General features: G+C 45.8%; 1 protein-coding gene across 2 annotated transcripts in view; it reads left to right on the forward strand.

Annotated features, from left to right (window-relative positions):
• The window catches only part of LOC144136337 (cell surface glycoprotein MUC18-like), a 435,727-nt gene that overhangs the window by 354,318 nt on the left and 67,388 nt on the right, over positions 1-14,021 (forward strand). For both annotated transcript variants that reach the window (XM_077668585.1, XM_077668586.1), the window contains exon 2: positions 10,143-10,493. In XM_077668585.1, coding sequence (XP_077524711.1) covers positions 10,143-10,493 — 351 coding nt within the window. The remainder of the gene's footprint in view (positions 1-10,142; positions 10,494-14,021) is intronic.

Here is a 14,021-nt window from a genome sequence, read left to right on the forward strand (position 1 = left end):
CTGGAATTCGGTACTGCCTGGCGATGTTTTCTGCAGTACCCCGATTCCCTGTCCTTGGAAATTTCAAATGCGTCACCACTTTTTGTTTTTGCGTTATTTCCTTATCTTGTTTTATTCTGCTAGAGTCGAATGGAAAAGTGAAGATTTACTTCTTCCCTGCAGTCTTCTGCGCCATTGGCTGCTAACAAAAACGAGCCTCTCTCTTATCCTTTTCTGCACTTTCACCGCCTTGGTGCTTCATCCGTTCACAAATGGTAGCCTTGAAATCACGGCTTCGGGCCTTTGTCCCTGTAGCTTGTGTAGCTTGCACGAGTTTCTTGAGTTCATTTCTTGCGTTTCGTTCTTGTTCACAAATTTCGGCCGCAGTTTTATATGCGGGTGTGCGTTTTACGTTCCCATTCACTCTGGAAGCAGTTTGCATGCCAGAACCCGTCGAACCAATTCGGCTACATCCGAGAGAATTGCTTACGACGAAAGCTACTTCACATTAACTGTGCATATATAAACATGTGTTGCACTTTCTCTTTCTCTCAATATATATATGTGTGTGTGTGTGTGTGTGTGTGTGTGTGTGTGTGTGTGTGTGTGTGTGTGTGTGTGTGTGTGTGTGTGTGTGTGTGTGTGTGTGTGTGTGTGTGTGTGTGTGTGTGTGTGTGTGTGTGTGTGTGTGTGTGTGTGTGTGTGTGTGTGTGAGAGAGAGAGAGAGAGAGAGAGAGAGAGAGAGAGAGAGAGAGAGAGAGCTTCTGTTTGCCTCAAAAACCCTGTTTTTAAACACGAGTCATCGCCATCCATGAAACACCTGGTGTGTATATATATATATATATATATATATATATATATATATATATATATATATATATATATATATATATATATATATATATATATATATATATATATATATATATATATATATATATATATATATATAGATTTAAGAGAAGTGGGCACTTCTACAAAGACACTTTTATTTATCAACGTTTCGACCGCGGTGCGGTCTTCTTCAGGACTCAGTCCTGAAGAAGACCGCACCGCGGTCGAAACGTTGATAAATAAAAGTGTCTTTGTAGAAGTGCCCACTTCTCTTAAATCTTTATCCTGCGGAGCCAACGCAACCTACGTTCGTAACATTATATATATATATATATATATATATATATATATATATATATATATATATATATATATATATATATATATATATATATATATATTAAAAACAGGGTTTTTGAGGTAAACAGGAGCTTTATCCGGCATGGTAATGCCAGCGTTGGCGGACGTCAAAAACCAGGCGAATCATCTTAACTAGCTAAGTGATTAACTAAAAAAAGCACCTGATTGCAAGTATAGATTTGTAGCCGGCCGTTAATAATGGCCATATCAGTTTTTAGAATTTCGAAAATGCCATTACTCTCGCCGCTTTGGCACGATAAAATTGAGCTATTTTGACTAGTTACGACTACTGGAGGGGTTACTTTGCATGCATACTTTTGGAAAGTGCATGTATTTTAGCACGATGTAGCCAAATTTTGTCGTGCCACAGCGGTGAGAGTAATGGCGTTTTCGATATATATATATATATATATATATATATGAGCACGGAAAAGGCGAATAGGGCGCTGCATTATTAGTTAAAACTCAAACAACAGTGAGCAGTAGGCTTTTTCCGTGTCGGTTCAGCGAAGAAGCTTAAGAAAGTGAAAATCGTCCGTGTCTTGCTTACTAAACGTCCGGATTTTACCGTACACCCATGGATGGATGGATGGATTGAAGGTAGGAGCATCCCCTTTTAAAGTGGGCAGTGGTTGTTGCTACTATGCTTAGTTTTTTTTTCTTTATTTTTGTTTACTCTGCTGTAAGTTGTTAATACAATTCGCCATTTCCTTTAAAAAAACGTCTTCCTACACTTTAAAACTTATGTCACCTCTCTGCTTTTGTACCACCAATCCTCCAATCGCTTTTTGCTAATTTCCACCGCAGATTTATTTACATGACTATTGTTATCTCTAAACCCTAAGGCCTCAGGAAGAGTGACTGTGCCTGCATCGACATCGGGATGGATACCATCGCATTTTAGGATGAGGTGCTCTATTGTTTCTACAGATTTACCACACAGAGGACATGTGTCATCTTCTTCGTTAAATTTTTTTCTGTAGCTGCGCGTTCTAAGACACTCTGAACTAGCTTCAAGGAGGAGGGCACTGCCTCTTGAGTTATCATGAAACGTTTCCTTCCTAATCTGCCTTTTCCAGCATCGATATAGTTCTATACTATGCTTCTTTTCCATTGAATCTATCCAATTTTTACCTTCGACGTTTTTAGCCTGTCGTTTAATGCTCTTTCTTTCTCCTTCCTCGTCTCTGGCAAACTTACTGGCCAGCTTTCTAGTTCGTTTCCGCCACTGTGTGTCAACGCTCTTTCTGTACAGGTATTTAAATACCTTAGCTGCCCACCTGTTATCATCCAGTTTCCTCAGGCGTTCTTCGTATAGTACTTTACTCTGAGCTTCTCGTGCTTCGAACGCTGCCCAGCCCATATACCCCTGTACTGCCTCGTTTATGGTTTTCCCGTGGGCACGTAGTGCTGATCTTCCGACAGTTCTCTGATTTACTACTAATCGCGACTGAACGTCAGCCCTTAAACATAGAACCGCATTCCCGAAAGTAAGCCCCGGCACCATTATTCCTTTCCAAATACCTCTGAGGACTTCATACCTGTTGTACCCCCACAGTGTCCTATGTTTCATTATCCCGACATCTCTTCGCCCTTTTGCTATGAGAGACTGTTCGTGCTTTTCCGTGTAACATATGCCCGTTGTTTACCCATACCCCGAGATATTTGTTTTCGGCCACTCGGGTATTTCATGGCCTTGTATTGTAAGCTTCTAATCAGTTGTGCTGTTGAAAACCATCACAACTGACTTAGTTGCGCTAAAACTGAAACCTAGACTGTCTCCTTCGTCTCCTCAGCAATTCACCAAAGTTTTCAAATCTTCCCTGGCTACCTGCTAACAGTACAATATCGTCCGCATACTTTAAAACCCGGTAATCGTTGCTCAACAACCTTTCCGCCTAATGTGTATGACAGATCATAACCTAGATTGCTTCCTTGTAGCCTTCTTTCCATACTTACCATATAAAGCATGAACAGCAGCAGTGATAGAGGACAACCTTGCCTTAATCTTTTGTGTATCTGGACAGTTGTTGTACTCTTAATTCCTTCCCATGTTATTTTTCATTTCTCGATATATTTCCCGTAGAAAATTAATTACCTCATGACTGACACCTTCACCTTTTAATATGTTGTACAGGAGTTCCCTGTTCACGTTGTCGTACGCACCGCTTATGTCCAAGATGGCTAAATTGTAATCGATTGTAATCGATTACAATTTTTTCTCACAAAGTCGGACAGCCGAAAAGCCGGACTAGAACATAACCGTAGTGATACTCTGAATAGCTTCTGACGAAGGACCATAGTGTTTGAACCTGACGCTAGTTAGAGCGTACGAGTCTTGAGTCGAACTCTTCACTGGGAGTGAAACACGAACCACCTTTGCAGACTGAGTTGTTCGAAACTGGGTTTGCCCCCGAAGGGGCGCAGCGGGGTTTGCGGAGCCTCCTCCAGGCATGCACCCCTGAAGAAGCCGGGCGCCGGGCCGGGGTTGGCTTGTACCCATTTTTACCGGTGGGTGTCCGGCGGTGGGTTTCGAACCAACCACCTCAATCGATTACATTGTACCTCAATCGATTACATTAGTACCTCAATCAATTACATTGTAATCGATTGAGCAATCGATTACATTGTAATCGATTGAGGCGCCCTCTCTAGGTCGTGAAAGTCGCCAATATGGAACACCATGGCACACACTGTAAAAATTCATGCCTAAATCCCAGCTTGCCGTCGATGATCGCTTATGACTGATTTTTACGTTTTTTTTCGACCTTTGCTTGATTGTTATCCCCTTAGAAACGGGTAGTGAGAAAAAAAATGAAACGAAGGGTAGAATTCTCTACGTCTCTAGCTGACGCTGTCTTGCGGAAGATCTTGCAGGCGTGAATTCTTGGCTTTATTCTTAGCGACTTTCGCCTATCTCTCTTGATACAACGGCGTTCACTGTGCAATAATTACATTGACTTATTCCGTCTATATTGCAATATATCCTGCATTTGTAAAAACAGCAGCCGCAACTGCTTTCAATTCCTATGTTTCTCACTGTAAGTATCGACGCAAGCGCATCGCAGTCATTTCAGTTGGACGTTATTCGCGACAATAAGTATGATCAGGAAAAAAAAACAAGAAATGCTTGCGGTGTTTACAAATGCATTCACAGGAAGGGCACTGGTTGAAGAATTGTAATTGTTTGTCTCTTTCGATTCATACGGCTGCCAAAGAGTGAAATGCTTGATACTGGTGGTCTCTTCGGAGTTCCTACAGCAGCGTTCATCGAAATTCCTCAGAAGCTCGTCTTCCACGTGAAAGGTTTCGTGTCGGTGTTCGAGTGTGGCAGTATACTTTTGTGTGGAGCTCCATCGGTATTCTGCGTACGGCGCCGAGACATGCAAGCCTTTTAGATAACGTACCACAGCTTCGGGTTTTGTCGGAACCAAGAATTCTACGCGCGCACTGACGTCGACATGGCAGGGAGTATTGTTCCAGTATCTCTGCACGAAGTGGAAGGCACTCTCTGCTCGCCACTCGAGAGCGCGCCGCGGTCCTCCACAAAAGTCACGCTGCCATGCTTCCCCCCCCCCCCCCCCCCCCCCGTTTGAAATAACCCGACCGCCTACGCAAACTTTGGCCGTGGGGATCCCACTTCAGGCTCGGGTGAAAGGACCTCTAGTCCATACACGCGGCCAACGTGACTTGAGTACTACTGCCCGCGTCCACTGTCGTCTTTCCGAGGCTGCCCACTGCCCGGCGCTACTATTTTCTACTTTCAGTCCAAGAGAGCGAAGGAGTGCGAAGCGCCAACCCCTTTGATCTCAGAATTTACCAGAGGTCGGAGCGGCGCCGACATGCCAGACCCTTTCCTTTCTGTAGGAACCACCTCCTTGCTTCTCGTGGAAAACGCACGCACACGCAGCCGCCTCCCACCGCTTTGCAGAGTTGCGCACCAGCAAATGAAGCAAACGAAGGAGGACTGCCTGCGGTGAAAGCGCCCCGCGCCTAGCACTGCGCGAGTGACCAATTAGCAGCGCTGGTCCCTCGCCACCGCGTCGGGGCTGCCCTGCGGCCTATAGGCGGAGACATCGCACTCATTCTAATTGCTGCCAGCGGGGGCTGCTCTCGTCACTTTGTTTACCACGAGGCCACCGAGGCCGAACAAAGAGAAAAGTGCCAGGTTGAAACATCCACTGCTTTGCCCCCTTCATGTTCCCTTCCTCTGTAGCGACCTGTTCACTTCCTTTTTACTCCTGGAACAGAACTTAGTGACGTGGTATGTGCACTGATCCTGGCGCAGTGCCCTTCGCAAGACACGTCCGCTGTACGGGAAGCGATAAGTCTCTGACGCGTCCGTCACCAAATTCATCTGTAATTCTTGTGTAACAACGAAAGTAGGCAAGTTATGTTCATGACAAATTTTAGCTAGAAGGAAGCACGATGGAGAGACAAGTTAAGCGCGTATTCGTATCTGTTTCTCCGTCCGTTGCGTCTCATTCACGCTACAATTCATCGCACACATTTCTGCGCACTTGTGCCAGCGGGGGCAAGCCGTTCCAGTAGCCTGCTGGAAACTTATGTCCATGAGTAAAATTGTTCCTAAAGGTCGAGCTCTGCACTTGGTCGAGCACGAATAGGCTTTTAAAAAAATAGTTTTTTGATCGGGAGAGAATAAGAAAGAACGATTTCGTTCTTCCAGATTGATGTGATGGCAGAAAAATAGGTACGTTCTCAAAATAAGCAGATCTAATAAGCACAAAAATTTCGCCGAAACGTTAAAAAAAGAAAACACAGGAGCCCTAATAAGGGGCGCCGCATATTTGACGCGTGGAGACGCGCAAAATAGCGACAGCGCTACGAACTGGAGATGATGCAGTCGTGACTCGGCAAGGGACACAAAGTTGAACGAAACAAGGTTATGTTCCATGCCCTCAAACGTGCATCTTTGGAGAGAGCGAGTTTCGTTGCTAAGGTAACAAGAGCAAGCGCGCCTTTGAAGAATCCTTACGAATGAATGCGTAACAATGCTGCAACAAGCTCAGCTAACGGCCAAGGAAAAGGAGCAGCGCAAAAGCATGCAACCACACACGAAGAAAGGACAAGACACCAGCGCTGACTAACAACTGAATTTTATTGAAGGAAGGCACCCCTTAAATAAGGCAAGGAACAGAGGTGAAAAGGAGGAGAGCGAACAATCATGAAAGATAACAGCAAGCCCACGCAAGCAACAAGACATGAAAAACTCAAACGTTAGCTGCTTCTAAAAAGCCTATCTGTTGCAAAAATTGATAATGAAACGGCACATCGCACAGCGTAATAAGCGTGCTTTTAAGAGAGCAAGACCGGAGACCATGACACAAACAGGAGCACTGATCTGTATCAAGGTTCACTATCAGCTAGCAACAAACCACATCTGCCGCCTCTGAGAGCCCATAGTTAACGTCCGATGTCGCTAAATCCTGTTGATGCAAATTAATATCAGGGAGAGCGTAGTGTCTCCAACTTTACGCTCTCTCTCGCTGAATCCGCTTGAGTGGTGGTCCAAACCTTATAGAGAAGCAAGCGTTGCATGGCGACTGCCCAGGCCAGGCCTGCGCGGACGGAGCGAGCACTCAGATGCGGGCCTTAAACAGGAGCCCCTCCTTTCTTTTCTAAGCGCTTGTCTTTCCAAGGACCATCGCTGCATTCCGTTTTAGTCTCGTAGGATGTTAAAAGTTCGGAATGCTGGCGTTTCACGCAAACCGCCCGCTGGAAACTTTTTCAGTGCAAAGTTTAAAAATTACTCAGCGCATTCTAGCTTTCGTTAGGATGGAGGAATTTTTAAAGTGGCGTAAATCTCGAGTACAAGAGCGCACTAAACGAAATGAACGCGAAATGATGGGTAAATGTTTTCTGTTAACAATTTATTTGTATTCACCAAAAGCTTTTTACCAGACAGCCGTAGTCAAAGCCATGGTCTTCTTTTAGTAATCTGCGCACGTTTGGACATCAGGCTAGTGCTACATGGCACACCTTGAGAATGAGTATAACTGTACCGAACGCGCATAGACTCACAATTGAATTTTATTGAATTAAAGAAGATATGTATACGTGTTTTTCTTTATAATATACGCCTCGAACGACTGTCATGTACAACGATTCCTATGCCTGTATAAAATCTTAGCTTTGTTGTTGTTGTCCTCTGTTGGAGTGGCACATGCCCATAGTGGGGAATCGGCAAGGGTGTCTTGCACACTCTAAGAGTTGTGAAACATTGACTCATTTAAGGTAGTCGGTGATGAAATTTCTGTTACAAATAAATATCTAGCAGCGGAAGGCACACCTTCTTTCTCTTTTTTTTTTTCACGGGCCCTGCAATGTTTCGCAGCGTGCGAATACTAATCAGAAGACAGGTTGTTAAAACGTTCCTTTAAGCGAATATTAACGCACCGTTCCGTATGTCCAACATTGACACACCGGCAAGAAAATGGAAATTCGTAGATGACAGCGCAAACGCGGAGAGAGCACCGTGTCTTGTGGATAACATGGACGACAAGGGGGCTATGGCTGGTCGTAATTTCAATCTTTCTCTGGACACGTGCACACAAAGGGGCCGTTTTTAAAAGAGCAGAGAAAGTTATGGATCTTCGGCTCCCTTAAAGACACTTGTCCAGAGAAAGATTGAAAGTACGACTAACCATAACCCCTTTGTCTGCCACGTAAACCACAAGTCAGGGTACTTTCCTTGCGTATGCGCTGTGGTGTACGAAATTTCTTTCTCTTGCCGGTGTGTTCATGTCGGAGAGACGGTTCAGTGAGTTAATATTCGTTTAAAGGAACATTCTACCAATACGTCGTCTGATGAGTATTCCCACGTTGCAAAACATTACAGGCCCTGTTAAAAAAAAAACAAAGAATGTGTGCCTTCTGCTTTTATATAATACTAATATTTTATACAGGCGTAGTGACCATTGTACAAGACATTTGTTCGAGGCGTATATTATAAAAAGAAAGCACGTGTGCGTGTTAGCGATCCTTCCGCTGTACTTGCTGATTGTTAGGTGCGGTTTCTGGACGCGAGATGGCGACGGCAGCGAATTTATAGCCTTGAGCACGTGCTTTTTATGCATCGTGTATAAGCCATCTTTGATCCACTTAACTTCAGTTGTGTGTCTGCGTGCCCTGTCCATTTCTACTTCTGCTGTGTGCATTTTTTTTTTGTAGCACAATTACTCTATTCCCAAGATGAACATCCACCAACTAGCCCAAGTTCCTGCTCTACTAGATGGCACAGTCGGGCTGCAAAGTGTGCATTTTATAAGCTACACACAAACGCCCATTGACGACTTCAACAAAGTTTCGAGTCCAACTGATTCGTCTGCAGTTACCCGCTTCAACCTCAGTAAGCTTTCAGAGGTCTCCGTTTGACGAATTTTAGCCCGGCGCTGGCTTTATTCGCGTGAATATTTAATCCCTTCGTAGAGGAAACATCTGCCTGAAAACTGAAGTTATGCTCGCAGTACACCATATCGGTCCAGTAGTTCGGCATTTGGGACCAATATTAACTGCAATTTTGTTCTCATTTGAAGCAGCATATGGGCCCGTCAAACCGTATGCTTGTAATCAAACCGAAATTATTCTCCAGCTAAGTAGCACGGATGCGAGCTTTATGCACTGCTACAACTGATTGTGTGTGCCCGTGTACGCCGGAACTGCGCACATGCATGAACTACGCGCACAAAAGCTCGTACTTGTTCTTTGGAGGCAAAAGAGAAAATTTGCTCTGCTCGGACTCCTGTCAACGTTAGACGGATGGCGAGAGGGCTCAGCATCTGAGCTTCTCTGTACTCACGATATTGTTGGCGTTCCATGATCTACGAACGTCCGTGAAATTACGTTTGAACCATGATGCAGAAAGGCATGAGATATTTATATGGGGCAATGCTGAATTCGCTTGATGATTTAATCTCCCTCGTACTCCGCTTGAGCTTCAGCCATAATTCAGCTTTTCTACGAGTAAACTGATCTTCGTTGAAACAAGACTATACTGCAGTGTTGTCCCGCTCTCAAAATAAATAACAATCATCGTGCTGTTGCTTACACTTGTGTTCTTGATCGCATTAGAGGTGCTTCGGAACACCAAAAAAAAGAAATAATGCAGCGTAATTAATCAGCCTACTGGTTTCGTATGGCTTATCGGCTTCTCAGCTGTCCTTTTAACACTCTAAGCGACCATGTGGACAATTTTGTACACTGTGAACTCACAGCATACTTTGAAACTTTTCTGCAACCAGCAGGAATTTCTTTCTTTCAACCGAAGTTAGCATATTTGAAATAGCAAATATTGTGCCTTTTTGGCAACCAGCGAACGCTGTAAGGAATATTTCTCAAGGGAGTTATAACTCATTGCCACCTACACAAGCGCAGCCACATGGCTACAACAGAAAGCTATAGAGCTTTCAGAGAAACTTCTCAGTTTAAGAAGAGTTAGTCCTGATTTAGGGATCGGATCCGGGACCAACGCCTATCGATCCAGCAAATAAGCTAACCGGAACCGCTTGCAGAGGGTAGGACGAGAGCAAATCGATCAATAACTCCAAATGAGAGCTTAGTCTCTCCTATGTTTGGACAAACAGCGCACTAATATTTCTCAAAACCGCGTCTTGCTATCCCGCCCTCCGCCATTTTTATGCAGACAGACTTCGCCACCAGTAGTATTACCGTGACTCCACCCTAAGATTTCGCTGCTATGGGGTTCTTCGAAATACAAGGGGACCATATGATTGCGATTAAACAATAAATAGTGAGCAACTTGATACTGAACTACGTTTACATATCCTGGATTTCAAACGGCTGTGGTTTATCGGGTTTGTCTCAGCCTCTTCCACGAAACCTGTGGAGGGCGTTAAGTTCTTCCAGTGGGTCCCAAACGTTGTGCCTTCTACTGCTGCTGCTCCTTTGCTGGGAAGTGTTCAGCGACATTCTTTTCTCGTCTCTCGCAGAGGAGCCGCGCGTGCACGTGGTGGGCGTGTTGGGAGAGAAGGTGGCGCTGCCGTGCGACATGACGCCCAACACGACGGACGACGAGGTGTCGCTGGTGCTCTGGTACAAGGACGACTCGACCACGCCCATCTACTCGTGCGACGCGCGCCGCAGCCGGCTGGCGCAGGCACACCACGCGCCCGCCGATTGGCTGGGACACCGCGCCTACCTGCGCCTCGAGCCCGGCGCCGAACAGCAGGCCGCGCTCGAGCTCTACCCCGTGCACGAGGAGGACGAGGGGCTCTACCGCTGCCGGGTGGACTTCCGCAAGGCGCGCACGCGCAACTACGAGGTCCTGCTCAAGGTCATTCGTAAGTGCCGACCCTCACGTGCGCCGAGACCTGCTCTTTCAACCAACAGAGTGAACTCTGGAGAAAATGTTGTGCTCCTATAGGCATCCCGGTCTTCTGTCTGTCTGTTGTTGCCAGGAAGAAAGAAAAAGGAAAGTGCACAGGCCTGCCCACTGGTTTAAGCCGAGCCACAATTGCTACCACGTGCGAATAGTAGGAGAGTTGAAAGCTGGGATAGATAGACAGGATAGTAAAGACGCCCGGTATAAAAAACAAGGCCGATCCCAGAGGCAGCGCAATACCGGGCCAACCGGTGGGGGAAGTGAAGCAACCTTCACACTCTCCGCCACAATTCCAAAAATAAGTCCAATTGGGACGCGTAACAGATTTTCTACGGGGTTCGAAAAAGTATATTTAAAGGGTCTTAAAGGGTCTCTGAAACACCTTCCGAGGAAAGCACATCAACTCGCTCAATCACTGCATTGTGGTGTCATGAAAACCTGGGTCAAATAATACACTTCTACACGCAGCAGAGGACCCACAATCACGCGCGAAAGTTGGCGAGTCCTTCCCGGCGACTTTTTCATGCTCGCTCCCTCCTCCGTCGCTCGCATCTGCGTATACATGTTGAGAAGCGGCTTCTGGTTAGATTCTTTCAGACGTCAGGCAGCTACCAAGACCGCGGCCATTTAGCCGCGTAGCTCCGGGGGGTCAGGAAGCTTCACCCCCGGAGGTGGGGCCGGCTGAGGAGCGCCGACCTTCCAGCGTGCAAAATGTGACGAGAGGAGAGGGAAGAGCGCGAAGACGCGGAAATTCGAATTCTGAATACAGATAACTCAGCTTCTACAAAGCGCATTAGAACATTTCTTGCTGGACAGTATTCGTGAGGAGGCGTGCTTCAACATCCCAGCCATACTGCAACTTTATTAGAGCCCCTTTCAGAGCCCCTTTAAATCGTTGGACGAGCACAGTTTCAAAGTTTCATGACAGTAGCGGCCATCATGGTACCATTTAGAGCCAGGTGAACTGTAAAGGTCCTTGTTGCCATACTAGTGCACCCTGTGTTTGTCACGCACTGCAAAGGCTGGCTGTCGAGATGTTACGCGATATGTGCTGCAAACTCGCCTAACAGGAGTATGGAAAGCGTGTGCATGGCAGAGTGCCTGCAGCTGTCGGTGTGTTGCTGCTGTAGTAACTCTCTGAGGAAAGCATGAGTGCAGCTCCTGGAGGGCATTACAGTCATTGGATAACTTTTGTGCAGCGGCCCAATGTTCCCAAGGCAGCAAACACCATCATTTGCAGTGATCTTAATAGAGGCGAGCTTCCACAGCCTCTGGGCTTTCCTCTTGAACCAGCACATACTTGCGCAAGGTGTTGCTTCAAGCGTTACGAAAATTTTGGTTTCAGTTTGTTCTGAGTGTACGCTTGCATTATCATCGAAGTTAGCTGTGCCAACCTCGTAGATGTTTAAATTATCACTTATAATAACGAGGCTGCGAACGGGAATACATAGAAGGCCACGGATACGATTATATTTCTGGGAACCCCAGTCAATGGCAGCCATGAGGGTTTCAAATTCGGGGGTGGGGAGACAAGGATCGCGGTACTCTGAAATTTTTCCGCTCACTTTAGAGAGCATGCAATGAGAGACCAACACATACGTCGTCGAAAATCGCTGTTCCGACTCGGAGCACTCTTGCCACATGTTGTTACCACTTAACGGTGTAGCCTCGTTGCTTTCACACATGTTGCGCGCCTATGCTCGTTAACGATACCCGTTTTTCTTTTTGAAGTGACGACAACATTGGCGCTTCTGAGGCGCTTCTCGCAGTATTCAGTCGGCTTAGTTCTATTCAGCTCTACAAAATTCCTCGCAGCTTGAGTTTACGAAACAGCAGTAGCTATACTCAAACTTTAGAAATTAAAAAAAAAATCGCAGGACGGTAACGAGCGTTTAACGCGAATGGTTGAGCGTGAGCTTTGGTGAGACAGCAAATAATCTGCACAGACGCGTTCTGTTTCTTTTTTCTCGCAAAATCGGACAAAAGTGGTACTCTTCTGTGTGTTTCGATGGTTTTCGAATCAACTGCTCCCTGCAGCCGTGGCAACGCTAGACTAGGCGGGTGCCCAAGCCACCCGTTGCTTCCCACTTTCTCAATTCCTTTTGCTTCCTCTCCCTTCTCTCTCCTAAATGTAGAGGGCGATTTACTGTCTACATTTTGCCACCCCTCCAAGCATCTCTACATCTTCCCTCTCCTCCTTCTCTTCGAAAAGTGGAGAGTGGAATTTCCCGCTCTCCACTTTGCCACCAGCCAACCGAGGCAGGTGGCAAATGGCAGATGACGCTGCGGACGCAGATGACGGCAACGGCGTGTAAAAACACTGAAGAATGAGCTACTAAGAGCTATCGCTGTAAAAAAAAAAAAAGAACAGGTCGTGATTATAGCTCTGCAGCTGCACTCTCTTTCATACCGGTCATACTAAATGGTGTTAACATGAAGACTGGGTCACTGACCAAATCAAAAACGAAAATGACGTTTCGGCTCCCATACGGGTCACTTGTTCACAATAAGACTGTTTTGGGAATAGGGAGACTATATAGGCTTCAGCATCCTTCGTAATCTTTTCCCGTAGATATGATTAAATGCGCCCTGATTTTGTTCATCGTGTTGGTTGTCGTCTGGATGATGACACTAAATGGTCCCAAAGCGACTCAGGCTATGAGGGACGGCACAGTCACGGGCTCCGAAAATTTTACCGCATAAATACATTCTCCCGCGTCATCCCGCCAGTAACGAAAGATGAAGTAAAGAAAGCCTTAGAAGCAATGAAAAGGGGAAAAGCAGCTGGGGAGGATCAGGTAACAGCAGATCTGTTGAAGGATGGAGGGGACATCGTGCTAGAAAAACTAGCCACCCTGTATACGCAATGCCTTATGACCTCGACTGTACCAGAAGCTTGGAAGAATGCAAACATTATCTTAATTCATAAGAAGGGAGACGCCAAGGACTTGAAAAATTACAGGCCGATCAGCTTACTATCCGTTGCCTACAAAGTATTTACTAAGGTAATCGCTAATAGAGTCAGGGCAACGTTAGACTTTAATCAACCAAATGATCAGGCAGGCTTTCGTAAAGGATATTCTACAATAGATCATATTCACACCATCAATCAGGTGATAGAGAAATGCGCAGAATATAACCAACCTCTATATATAGCTTTCATTGATTACGAGAAAGCATTCGACTCAGTGGAAACCTCAGCAGTCATACAGGCATTGCGTAATCAGGGGGTAGAAGAGCCTTATGTCAAAATACTGGAAGATATATATAGCAACTGCACAGCTACTATAGTCCTCCATAAAGTCAGCAATAAAATTCCAATAAGGAAGGGCGTCAGGCAAGGAGACACGATCTCGCCAATGCTGTTCACCGCATGTTTGCAGGAGGTATTTCGAGGCCTGAATTGGGAACAGTTGGAAATAAGAATAAATGGAGAATACCTAAATAATCTGAGATTTGCTGATGACATTGCCTTGCTGAGTCACTC

This window comes from Amblyomma americanum, chromosome 6 (genome assembly GCF_052857255.1).
Source record: "Amblyomma americanum isolate KBUSLIRL-KWMA chromosome 6, ASM5285725v1, whole genome shotgun sequence".
NCBI classification, from domain to species: domain Eukaryota; kingdom Metazoa; phylum Arthropoda; class Arachnida; order Ixodida; family Ixodidae; genus Amblyomma; species Amblyomma americanum.